The 13233-nt window shown below is 41.7% G+C and overlaps 1 protein-coding gene across 1 annotated transcript in view; it reads left to right on the top strand.

Annotated features, from left to right (window-relative positions):
- The window catches only part of LOC149441115 (bromodomain and PHD finger-containing protein 3-like), a 58782-nt gene that overhangs the window by 567 nt on the left and 44982 nt on the right, over positions 1–13233 (top strand). The window contains exon 2 of the mRNA XM_089657716.1: positions 6464–7876. Coding sequence (XP_089513842.1) covers positions 6483–7876 — 1394 coding nt within the window. The 5' untranslated portion in view covers positions 6464–6482. The remainder of the gene's footprint in view (positions 1–6463; positions 7877–13233) is intronic.

Below are 13233 nucleotides of genomic sequence, written 5' to 3'. Positions count from 1 at the left end.
GTGCATACTAGGCTCTTTGAAATTGTGCATATTGAAATATTATTTTCCTTGCATGTTCATTCATTCTGCTTTTGGTGTAAATGAGACCTTACTGTTGTAGAACCTCTGTTGTGTTTGGAGAATGTAAAATATATTCGGCCATCTGTGCAGCCTACAGTCTATAGAGGTTTTATGTTGGTTGATATAGCTGTAGTTTTGGCATCTTTCTTTATTGCACATCATGGGACACAGAGCAGGCTATAATTAGAGCTAAAACTAACGATTATTTTCATAATCAATTAGTTGTCTGATAATTTTATTAAAGTAATTTTATTCTTAAATATCTATATGCAGTGGTAAATATAACCAGCTATATGTTTAGTGAACAAAATATCGCATCCACTCTGAGAATAACAGACAGATGAGATGTATGTACTATTAGGAGGTTACATTTGGTACATACCATCAGACATAGAGATCAAAATTTGTATCTAAAGTAAAACAAAATTTAAAACTACCTAAAACACAGTTTTGCAGATTTTCAGACAGGTCTGTGATATAATATTATGCATGACAGACTCCCTGGGTTCGCTGCAGAGTTATCAGGATTTTGCTTTGCATTTTTGGTTGTAGCAGAAATTATGGGCTTGTTAATGTAAGACACTCGACAAGTTTGGGGGTCCAAAACCAAACGGGGATGTGATGTCTATCTTGGATCTCAAGGCATAGACATAAGTCTAGATGTCCTTCTGTTTTGAATAGGATCTGTCCGAGTGTTCACAAAGCTCCTAGCCCTTGTGCTGGGCTTGCTGAGGACACGGGGGAGTCAATCTCAGGATACCTTAATGTTCCTTTGCTCAGGAAGATGTCTGTTCAAAGTTACAGCAAAATATAAATAAAAAAGCAAAAGGTATTCTTCAGTATGTCTCTGAATGAGGAAGTGGTATTTACATTAAAGCAGTTTCCTACGTGCAGTTCCACTCCAGAGGAACATTCTGCTTGGATCATGAAGATCCAATCATTGGATTGCCAGAGGGCTTTGTCCCTGGGATATTGCAGAGTCCGAATTGGTGGTTGGGGGGGCTGTTTTGAAGGTGGCTACAGTTCAGGGGACTTGTCGTCACAGGACAGAATACTGCTGATCAATATCTTGAAGTTTCGGGCAGTACGCCTTGCTCTGGATTATTAGATGAACCAGTTGCACAGGTTGTGGTAAGGGTTTGGTTGGACAATGCCATGGCAGTGGCATATATCAACCACCGGGGTGGCACCAGGAGTCGTGTGGCTCAAAAAAAGGTGAACCACATTCTGTCTGGGGCAGAATAGCTCTGTCGGCAGTACATGTTACAGGTATGAAAACTGGCAGGGTTTTTTTCCCCCAGTCGTCAGTGGCTAATACCAGGAGAGTGGTCCCTGCATCCCAATATGTTCTTGGCAGCCTGCCAGCGTTTGGGAACTCTGGATGTAGATATACTAGATTCCAGGTTCTACAACAACTTATACAGGTTGGGTCCAGGTCGTGAGTCCCACTGGCAATAGGGGTGAATGCACTGGTAACACCTTAAGGACCAGTTCTAATCTATGCCTTCTCATGATTCAACTATTGTGTCTTTGAGCAGGATCTGGGAGGAGGTAACACTGATAATAGTGGTAGCCCTGCCTAGCCCAGGAAGGGCTTGGTACACCAATATAGTGAATCTGGCAGTGGATGCTCCTTGGACACTTCTGGTCTGCCCAGACTTATGGTCTTGAGTCCAGTTATCTCTGAACTGTTGAGTACCAGGAAGGCAGCTTCAAGGAGCTTTCATTACAGGAGTTAGAAATCTTATATGCCTAGTGTGAAGCCAGGAAGTTGCACCTGCAGAGATGTGATTTTTCGCCCTTTCTCTAATTGGGAGGGGAAAATAAATTGGCCCTAAATACCATTAAGGGTCAGATTTCGCTCTATCTATTTTTTCCCAGCGACCATTGTTTCTCACTCCTTGATTCGTACTTCCTGCAGGGTGTAACTCGGATGATCCCGTCTGTCAGGCCACCTTTGTGTCCTTGGGACGTGAACATGGTCCTTGCAGAAGCAATTTTTTTAACCAATTTGTGAGACTCCATTAGTCCTTTGACTAGAAAGGGAGCTTCTTTGGTTACTATCACTTTGGCAAAAAGAGCATCAGAACTGGTGGCTCTTTCATGAAAGGAGCCCTTTTTGTATCATGATTAGGTGATGTTGCGTCCTCTTTCATCTTTCTTGCCTAGAGAGATTTCTAGTTTTCACTTGCATCAGGATAGTGTCTTGCCTTTCTTTTTTTTTTTTTTTTAGCCCACAGTCAGCAGGAGAAAGATCATTGCATACTCTGGATGTAGTACGGGTAGTCAGGATTTACTTGAGCTTGGTGGCACAGGACAGGAATCCTGGTTTGTGCTGCCAGAAGGGCTGCCGCAGCATCCAGGTCAACTATTTCTCATTAGATCTGCCAGTTAATCATTCAAGCCTGTTCTGGTTTGAAAGGGCAGGGTCCCACCCTTTCAGGTGAGAACACACTCTACCAGGAGTGTGGGGGCATCTTGGGCTATCTGCCATCATGGGTCAACTGCTCAGGTTTGCAAGGCCACTACATGGTCTTCGGTACATACATGCAGAAAGCTTTACCAGGTGGATGTCAGAGCTGAGAATGATTCTGTCTTTGCCCACAGTGCATTACAAATGGCTGAGTAGGTCCTTTTGGGATTTATTTGATGGTGGTGGTTATTATGGTGTCACCCACCCCTCAGATTTTTATTGGTTTGGGACATCCAACATAGTCAATATTATAGCCTGCTCTGTGTCCTGTAATGTACTCCAAGAAATGGATGTTACAGGTAAGTAGGTAGGAAAAATCCAATTTGTGTGTGACCGACTTTAAGGGTTGGTTCATACCACATGCTGTCCAGTACGTTTTTTTTTTTTTTTTTTGCAATTAAAAAGCATGTGTAGTAGGTTATAGGATTTCCAGTGAAATAGTTCACACCAGTGTAGTCAGTTCCAGAAAAAAAGTAGAACATGCTGCATTTTTCTGCTCTGAACTGTACTGGAACGCGGTAAAATGCATTGGAATGCACATGTCCTTATTTAAGATGAAGAAAAGAAAGAGGGGAAAAATGCATTGGAAAGCATCAAAAACTCACCTGCAAAAATGCGTCCAGACTGCCTTTCTATGGTGTGAACCTGACCTAAAGCAGAACTAAACTTACCTTTGCTACAGTGGCCTTGTACCTCACCAGCATCTTCTGCTGTTTGTCGATCTTCGGCCATCTTCATTGGCTAGCATGGGATTGACACCACTCCTGCACATGTGTAGGAGTTAATCATCCTGAAGCACAGAGAACGGACAGGTGGTGTAAGCTCAGCTTGCACATGCACAGCTCAGTTTACATGGTGAGCAGACAGGTAGGTAAATCTTATTGCAAAAGACATTGTTTGTCTCTTCTGCAGTAAAGAGCCTACTTGCTTTCTGTTTGTGACAGCTGAACTTTAGTTCCACTTTATGGACTTGTTTACATGGCTATCCCTGTATACAGTTATGCATACGTTTAGTTTGTTTGTGGTATGTTTAAAGCATTTTTTTTTTCATTGAGTTTCATTTGTTTGGTGCATTCTGATGCAAAAAAAAGCAGTATACTCTTCTTTCTTTAGACACCCATGAAAGCACGCAGTGGTGTAAGCCTTTTTGAAATACATTCATTTTTTTCTTGCATATGTGTCTAACTTGTTGCCACCTGCATTACCACCTGCATATGTGGTGGTAAAAGTGTAAGCTTTGATGCTCACACATGATGTTTTAATAGTAGTAATGCATGCGTTGCTCTGTCAGTATCACTCGCCAACCATTTTGGTAACTTGGAAACAAAACTGTATTGTTATATGTATAGTATTTTTGTATAATTTAAAGAAGTTGTGCACTTGTTTGTTTGATTTTTATCTAAAAATTGGCAAAAGGTTCCATCCCTGAAAAAAATGCCTAGTACACACGATGAGAAAATCGGATGGAAAAACTCCACTTTTGTAGCGAATGTGCGATAATCTGTTCACAGCCTCTGAGAGCTGATCACGACAGTTCACGCTGAATTATCCAAAGCAGCAAGCACGAACATTTTTCTTGTGAGATAACAGAACAATTTTCATATAATCAAGTATTCGTCCGTAGAAAATCGAGTGACCAGGATCGTGCATGTCCAGAAACAAAAGAATGCATTACATTATCATGGGACATTTTTTTTCTGTCTTATGAGAATCTTCATAACTTTAGTGGACCTATTTATTTTTGATATGAGACTAGCATGCAAAAAGAAATACAACGGACAATCATTTGTCCGATATTTTCATCGTGTGTATGAGGCTTAAATGTGAGACTTCTGTAGTCATTGAAGGGAATTTACCAAGACTGGAGCAGCTGTGCATGCACTTTCTAGTCAGAACCCACCTGAGCCTGCCAGGAACTTGTCACCTGTGCTGGGCGAATCATAAGTGACCAGGGCATTCCCAGCCCTGCAACCACATGTATGTGCCTCATATGTCAAAGCTGCATGGCAGGGAATTACCCAGTCACAGATCATTTACAAAGTACATTTAACTTCCTCTCAGGCTCACTCTGGTGGGTTTGGAATAGGATCTGAACACTCCTGAACTCCCTAGTGCATAGTGACCAATCATATTCTAACTAACAACAGTTTCTCCCATGGATTGTTTATGCATGCAAACCACACAATGAATGATATAAAAAAAAATTATTACATTTTATTGTACAATCTCTACTTTAAAGAGGAGCTCCAGTCTCCCCACAAAATATAATGTAGCTGTTGACTTGTCCACGAATGCAGCGATTCGGTTTTTTTTTTTTTTTTTTTTTTTTTTTGCTCCTCACCCAAGCCGTTTCTTCAATTGACTTAAGGTGCATCGGCATCTTCAGTAAGGGAAAACGGCAGTGAAGCCCTCCGGACCACAGCTGTTTCCTACTGCATATGCACGAGCCGTGCTGCACTTTTTGAATTGTCTTAGAAGGCCACGGGGGGAAAGAGGGGGCAGAACCTCCGTAGCGATCGTACCAGAAGTGGAAGAAGGTGTAGCAAGTGTACAGAGATGGACGCGGTTCAACCGTTTTGCTCCAACCCTCCATCTTGTAGACCCGTTTCCCCCTCTTTGATCATCCCCTCCCCCTCTCTGTTGAGTGACATGTGGTCGGTGTGTGTTGGCAGAGGTCACAGGCAGCCAAAGCGCAGCAGAGAGCTCCGAGCTATAAAACCCCCAAGGGAACTGGGGCCTAGCTGTCTAAGAAACTGTGTAATCTGGAATATCGTAAAAGTATAAACCAAGTCCCTCACTGAACTTCAAAAGACCTTCCAAGGGGTCGTAAATACAGACTTTTAAAAAAACTCACTTTTTCATATAAGTTGATATCTTCACGTAGGACATAATTACCTAAACACTGGTTGTGGTCCATTAGCTGGAAAATCTGTGTGCAGGGTGCAGCTGGGAGTGGCATTGTTGCGCACGTGACATCGCAGTTTTTGGATTGGCTAGTCCTTCGGTCACGAGTTTGGTGAGAAGGGCAGGGGTCTGACGCTGCGATCGTCACAGAAGGTAATTGTTGAAACCAGGTACCCCCCCCCCCCCTCTCCCCCCAAAAGTGCCAAACGTGGCAGTGGTGGGGGGGGGGCAAACAATTGGAATTTCCCCTTTCCCTACATATCAACGCTGTAGCAATGTTATAACATGTTTCAAAACTCATGATAGTTTTCAGGCTGAAGACACAACTACATGCATTATGAACACTGGATTTTTTCTTCCTGCCAAAAAAATTCCCAAGGCATTTTACTTGATTTACATAATCTTCATCAAGGGGTAACGGGCATCTAGGTATGAAACAAAGAAGTACATAATAATATAGTACGATAAAATCAAAATTCCCATACATCAAGGATAGTCTAATTGTTTACCTGCTTACATAATAAGCCAGAGCCTTTAAAAAGGATACTGTTTACTCCAGCAACAGAAAGCCCACCGGAATCCCAGCCTCCCACACACCATGCTCACAAGAGGCCCTGGTGACTGACCTTTGCAGGTCTGGGCGGGTAATCACCCACAGAATTGTTTGTACAAAATACATAATACAAAGAATTTACATCAATATCTGCCTCCTTTTTTAAAGATTTTACCTTTTCATTTTCAAAGCTAAACTTTATATACTGAAGATATAATCTGATTGGTTAGTATGCACAGCTGCTGCAGAGTCGGTCTGTTCCAGGCTTAGTAAAGTCCATCCATTGTACTTTTATACTCAGAAATGTCCATTTACTCCCAATCCAAATCAAAGTTGTGTGGGCTAGGGGGCCTTAAAAGTGACTAAATATAGAATTGCTGGAAAGTAAAGACATTGTCGTTGCTTTTTGAGGTTGTCTTAATTTGTCATTGTTTGTTTTTCTTTTTATATTTATATCTATACATATTTCATAGGGATTTCTATTCTAAGGACATGCGAAAACCACGCCGCAAATCACATCAAGGCGATGATGGACAACAGTCTTCCTCTCCTTATGGATTATCTTGTTCCCCTAGCCGAGAGACTCTGACATATGCACAGGCACAACGCATGGTTGATATTGAGATAGATGGGCGTCTTCACCGAATAAGTATATTTGAACCTCTTCGAATTGTGTCCGAAGATGAGCTTACTGCTCAAGACATCACAGAATGCAACAGCAACAAAGAAAACAGCGAGGTAACTCTGTCTACCAACTGTCGAAAGACCTTAACCAAAGGTAAAAAGAGAGAAATTTGTCCAAAGCAAGATGTGGGCACTAATTTGACACAGTTACCCCAGCCTGTATTTAGAGCAGTTGAGCAAGTTTATGTGGAAAACCTACCGGAAAATGCTATATTACCAGATACTTTTTATCGCTTCACTGAGCGCCCGGTAGAAGAGGTGGATAAGGATGTTGAATATGACCTGGATGAGGTTGATCTGGCATGGCTGGAAATGATTAATGAAAAGCGTCAGAATGATGGTTTTTCAATGGTTTCTGCAGACACCTTTGAACTGTTGATCGACAGTCTAGAAAAGGAGTCCTACCTTCAGAACAAGCGTATTGGTGTAACACAGTCTCCTATTGATGAAAATGCATTTTGTTGTGTATGCTTGGATGATGAGTGCCACAACAGTAATGCGATCTTATTCTGCGATATATGCAACCTTGCAGTTCACCAGGAATGCTATGGTGTGCCATACATCCCAGAAGGACAGTGGCTTTGCCGCTGCTGTTTGCAGTCACCTTCAAGACCAGTTAGTTGTGTGCTTTGCCCTAATCAGGGTGGGGCCTTTAAACAAACTAGTGATGGACGGTGGGCACATGTAATATGTGCTATCTGGGTTCCAGAGGTTTGTTTTGCCAACACTGTATTTTTGGAGCCAGTTGAAGGTATTGATAACATTCCACCAGCTCGATGGAGGCTTACATGTTACTTGTGTAAGCTGAAAGGACACGGAGCTGCAATTCAGTGTCACAAGGCAAACTGCTACACAGCCTTCCATGTCACATGTGCTCAGAGGGCTGGACTTTTTATGAAGGTGGAACCAGTACGTGAGACTGGACTGAATGGTACCACCTTCACTGTGCGCAAAACTGCATATTGTGAGGCTCACCGACCTCCTGGCACCCAGCAAGACGAATCCCCAAAAAGCTGTTTGCAAGAAGTTGATTCTGAGGAACAGGCCACTGAAATCGATAAGGTGGAAAAGGACAATGAAGATAACAAAAAGGAAGGTGGGAAAAGGTTTCATGAGAAACTATACACAAAAAACAGCAGGGATTTGGTGCGGAAGGGTAATCCTGTGCCAGTCATGGCAGCTTTTCAGATCCCGTTGTGTAGGTAAGGTTTATAAGATTATTTTTGTTTTTATATAGAGCTTAAAGTGTAATTTGAGAATCCTGTCCCTCCACCCTTCCAATCACATCTGTGCATATAATCTAGTATGAATGCAAACGGCACTTTACATTGATTCTCTAAGCCAGCAGTTAGGCAATGGTTTTTGTCTGAAGTGGTCTAGTGTTTTATGTAAATCTGGGCATGACCATAGAATATGATGACCATATCCATACTTAAAGGATAAGTTCAGATTTTGACAAGAAATAATAAATGCACATTTTTTTGCAGGAAATTATGCATTCATTATTTTTTGTTCTGGGAGCCTGTAAAACATTGTACCAGCGATCAGCTGGTGCCATGCGGGTCTCCTGCGGACCTGTATAGTATATTTGCTTGCTCATACAGGATGGGTAAGCAGATATACTGACAGGAAGAATCCATGAACAACCACAGTGCTGTGGTAGTTCTTTGAGAACTACAAGCCAATAGCCACTAAGGCTATCAGGACTTTCTCATTCACAGAATACTGTGAATGAGTGGTGCAGCCAGGCAAGCAAATTTTGACAGTGGGGAAAGAAGATTCCCTTCTAGCTGTCAAAGCGTGGGAGCGGGGGCCTGTCTATTCATAGCATCTTACACCCTGAATATGGGTGTAACATGTTATAAAAATTGAAATTATCCTTTAACCTAGTTAGTACATGTGCCGAGAATAGCCATTTTCTTCATTGGCACTGTTTTGTGGAATTGGCTTTTAAAGCAAACCTGTAATGGGAAAATGTTTTGGCTACAACTGCTACCTTTTTTTATATATAATCTAGTTGCTTGGTTGTCATGCTGACCATATGGCTTCATTACTTTTGAGTTACTCTCAACAAAAGCAGATCAGGAGTTTCCGGGGGATGGAACATTTTTTAAAAAAACTACTTGTCCAAGGGACTAAATCTGTGTCCCAGTCTAATTGTCCCTCATGTCAATCTACTTGTCCTGATTAAAAAGAAAAAAAATTAACCAAAACCGTATTTAAATCTGAGGTGCTTTTAGGAATGTCTGGGGCTTTTATAAATGAAAGGGGCTTTATGATGACTTAAACTTTTATTATTAACACTGCAGTGTTTACCTCCTACTCACCTCCCTGCCTGTCTCCAGCACTGCCCCCTGAACTGGCAGGGAGGGGAAGAGACCTTGCAGTATAATGAGCTCCGATTGGGAGCTCATCAAGAAAGGGGAGTGTGGGGCTCTCTTAATACTCAGCAGAAGCTCATCTGCTGAGCGAGTAAATGAGGTGTGGCTCCAGTGAGAAAAAAAAAGCTCTTGGGTACTCAGCACAAGCGTATGCTGAGCAGCCAACTCAAGCTCCAGTATCCACTCCGTTAAAAGAGAAGTTCACCTTTTAAAAAAAAAAAAAAATAATAATAATAAATGCACAGTTTTTGTGCATTTACTTTTTTTTTTTTTTTTTAGTAGCCTGGAAAGCATTGCACCAGTGATCAGCAGATCGCGGGTATAATGCATGGCTCCTGCAGACTGTAGGTGTAAGCTGTCTGCTCATACATCATATGGGCAGGCAGTTTTACAGTGACAGGAAGAATCAGAGTGCTCAACAGTGCCATGGTAGTTCATTGACAACTACAAGCTGATACTTCTAGTTGATTCATTCACAGAACTCTGTGAATAAATGACACGGCTGTGTGGGCGGAGCCCTGCATGGCTGTGCTCATTTCAAAAAGTGACAGCTAGTACAGGGAGCTTCCCCTTGTACTGCTGTCACACAGGCAATGGATCACTGAGTCACTGCAGGAACATGTTACATGTTCCATGTTTCGCCCTAAAAATGGGTGAACATATCTTTTAACCCTTTCACTGCTGAAGCCGTTTGTTTTGTTTTTTGTTTTTTTTTCCCCATGTTTAAAAATTAATTTTAGGTCTGAAGATTACATAAAACCCCTCAAACATTATATATTTTCTGTCACACAATATTTGCACAAAGGTCTGGGAAATACAAAATTTCAGTAAAAAAGACACTAAACTTAATTTTAGGGCACAATCGCAATAAATTACCAAATTTAGAAAAAAAAAATTATATGTATATTAAAGATGAGATGAGACCATGGAAATAGATACCAAATATGTCAAACCTTACACATGCACCTGTGAAATGACGTCAAACTTCAGTACCTTACATTTTCAATTGGTGAAGCTTTAAAAGCCCCCTATCATCAGTTTAGCGTTACGAAGAAGGTCTGGTGCTAGAATTATTGCTCTCATTCCAGCAAGTGCAGCGATATGTAACGCAATCAACGTTTGCATGTATAGGCGCCCCGATGCATGCGTTTATAGGTGGGGGGGCCTTCAATTTTTTTCGGGGGGGGGGGGGATTTTGTGTGTATGGGTACAACAAAAATTTCTTCTTTTTTTGCTTAACTTTTTTTTTTTTTTCGCCACATAAGTGACAAAAAGTCCCTTATGTGATGATTTTTTGGTGACAGGTTTTCTTTAATGAGACATCCAGGGTGTGAAAGACCCTGCATGTCTCCTGTTATCCAATGAATGTAATGCAGCGCAGATTCACTGCATTACATTCTTTCCCAGCCTCAGTTGATGGGGAAACTGTTAATGGGGAACCAAGAAGTGACATCATACATGTCACTTCTGGATCAGGAACACAATGGGGAGGAGAGCGGATGTATGGGCACTCTTCTCCCTCTGCTCTACCTTGCAGCACCCACTATCCCAGGATACATAGTGGGGGGCCCACTTTACCGGCATGTGGAAGCAATTGGGCAGCTACGCAGCTGCCCGAATGCTTCCACCTTACATGCCCTGCTGCTTTCCTACAGCAGGGCTAAATGTAAAGGAAAACTACCTGCCCGGCGCCCTGATCTGCATGTCCCATGCGTCTGCAATACAAATTGAGCATCTCTGTCTTCACATGTTGCACACTTGTTTGGGGTTGGTACATGCTTATTATCAAAACTGGAGATGTTGTAGGGTGTCTTTTTTTTTTTTTTTTTTTTTTTTTTTTTTTAAATGTAGAGAACAGGAAATATCGGCAAGTGTGCTGTAGGTTGCATTAGAAAAAAGATTGTGATGGAACTCTGGAAGTGTGTGCAAGGATAATCCAATGTTTCATCACCAGTCTCTTTCGTTGAGACATCTGTGCCTGTGTGTGTCTGTGTTTCCAGTCTTAGAATTTTTGGCAGGTGTGCAGGGCATTTTGTTGAGAATTGTCTCCTTTGGGATTTGAGAAGTCGTGCACTTGGATCAGATCTCAAAGCCTAAGTTTAGTCAAAAAGTTATAAATCAGCACAAGGGCATTAATTACAGACAGTAAGTGTTCTTTGTGCTGCTGGCTTAGGTTTTAGTTGAAATCTTTAGTCCACCCACCTCTGCAGTGGTACTCATTAGGGAATTAATGAAATGAAAACTTATCTATAAATGGAGCAGGCAGACCTTTTCATTCATTTGTTTTTAATTCATGGAAGCTACAGTACAGCTTCTATGAATGGTTTAGGGGGACAAAGTGGGGGGTATAGTTGGCATGCTTGACGCGTGCATAAAGCAGGTTCCTTGGCTCATATCAACCCCTGCGGCATCAGAAAAATACTGCTGCGTGGATAGGGAGGTTGATCAGAGGACTGAAGATTTCAACTAAAACATTGGCCAGCAGCACAAGGGACACTTCACACTGACTGCAACAAACTAAGAGGCTGTCACAGGCTCACATCAAGAGTGCATGACTATGCCTGCCCTTTCCACCCAGCTCCGTTTTTCATAGAAGCCATACTACAGCTTCTATGAATGGAAACCAATTTATAAATGGAGGATAGGCGGATGAGTGATTGGCCCACCCCTCAATTCATAGAAGCTATAGTGTGGCTTCTGTTAATGGTGAAAAGGGCAGGCATAGTCCAGCACTCTTGGTGAAAGCCTGTGACACCCCCTTAGTTCTATTAACCCATGTAGTGGGAAGGATATGGGAGTGGGGTTGTCAGGACGGAGGAAGGTTTCACCTAATAGAGAAGGCATCTGTGCAAGGGACACATCATATGGGACTGCAAATTATGTCCCTTGTGCTGTTTTTTAATTTAGATGCACTTGGGCTTTAATGCAAACCACAAGGAGTATCCAGCTTCCATTGAACTATTTATTGCTTCAGATGGAGGAGTTCTGTTTGGAGAGCAGCCAATATTTCCACTACTTGGCAAAAATGCACATGCTTGTGGTGTTGTCATTTGTTAATGGCACCCCAAAACACAGGTAGCAATCCTGCGTTTTCTTGCAAGAAAAACAAAGCAAGATGCACTTGGCTCAGTGCCAAAAAGGTACATGAGCTACTTTGGGAATGTGTAGGGCCGCCTATTCAAGTGAATGGACTGCCCTATGCTGTTGTGGTAAAATATGTTGTACAGGTTGTTTGAATGTGGCCTTAAGGGGATAGATTAGAGGAACTTTGTGTGTGTTTGTGTGTGTGTATATGTGTGTGTGTGTGTGTGTGTGTGTGTGTGTGTGTGTGTGTGTGTGTGTGTATATATATATATATATTTATTTAGTGAAGGAAATAAGTATTTGATCCCCTGCTGAATTTGAATGTTTGCCCACTCACAAAGAAGTGATCAGTCGAAAAATCGAATGGTAAGTGTAACACTTAGAGACAAAATAGCACTGGGAGGGAATATTGGCATCGATGAACACAACACAGAAATGGGAGTTCTTCAAAAAGACTGTGTGTGAACACACTGCAAAATATATTCCCATGGGCAACAAGTTTAAAAGGCTAAAAATCAAACCTATGTGGCTTACGGCCAAAGTTAAAAAGACTATAGATAATAAAAAAAGAGCTTTTATTCATTATGAAAATGAAGGAACACTATCCTCATTTAAACATTACAACGATTATAACAGTAAAAAGTAAAAAGGTTGCATGTAGGCCCTTTACAAAATAATCTAGAGTGGGTGACTGGGGACAAAGAGAAGGCAAATTTATTTAATACCTTCAGCTCTGTGTATACAAAGAAACATGGGGGAGCTCTGGTCCATAATGGGCATGGTATTGACACAGCTCTAGATGATCCACATTGGCTAACAATTGATATGATCCAAAAATATTTAGACAGTATAAAGGTGAATAAAAACACCTGGACCGGATGGCATACACCCACGGGTCCTTAAAGAATTGAGCTCTGTCATTTCAAAGCCATTGTTTCTAATTTTTAGAGACTCTTTAATGACTGGCATAGTACCACTGGATTGGCGTAAGGCCAATGCGGTGCCAATATTTAAAAAGGGGTCAAAATCTTTACCAAGTAATTACAGACGTGTTAGTTTAACTTCCATAGTTGGGAAGATACTGGAGAGTTTAA

Source organism: Staurois parvus, unplaced genomic scaffold, assembly GCF_062004578.1.
Source record: "Staurois parvus isolate SC_StPar_1 unplaced genomic scaffold, SC_StPar_1.0 ptg001025l, whole genome shotgun sequence".
Classification (NCBI taxonomy): Eukaryota; Metazoa; Chordata; class Amphibia; order Anura; family Ranidae; genus Staurois; species Staurois parvus.
Note: the sequence above shows the minus strand (reverse complement) of the source record. Positions and strands in the feature narration are given on the sequence as shown.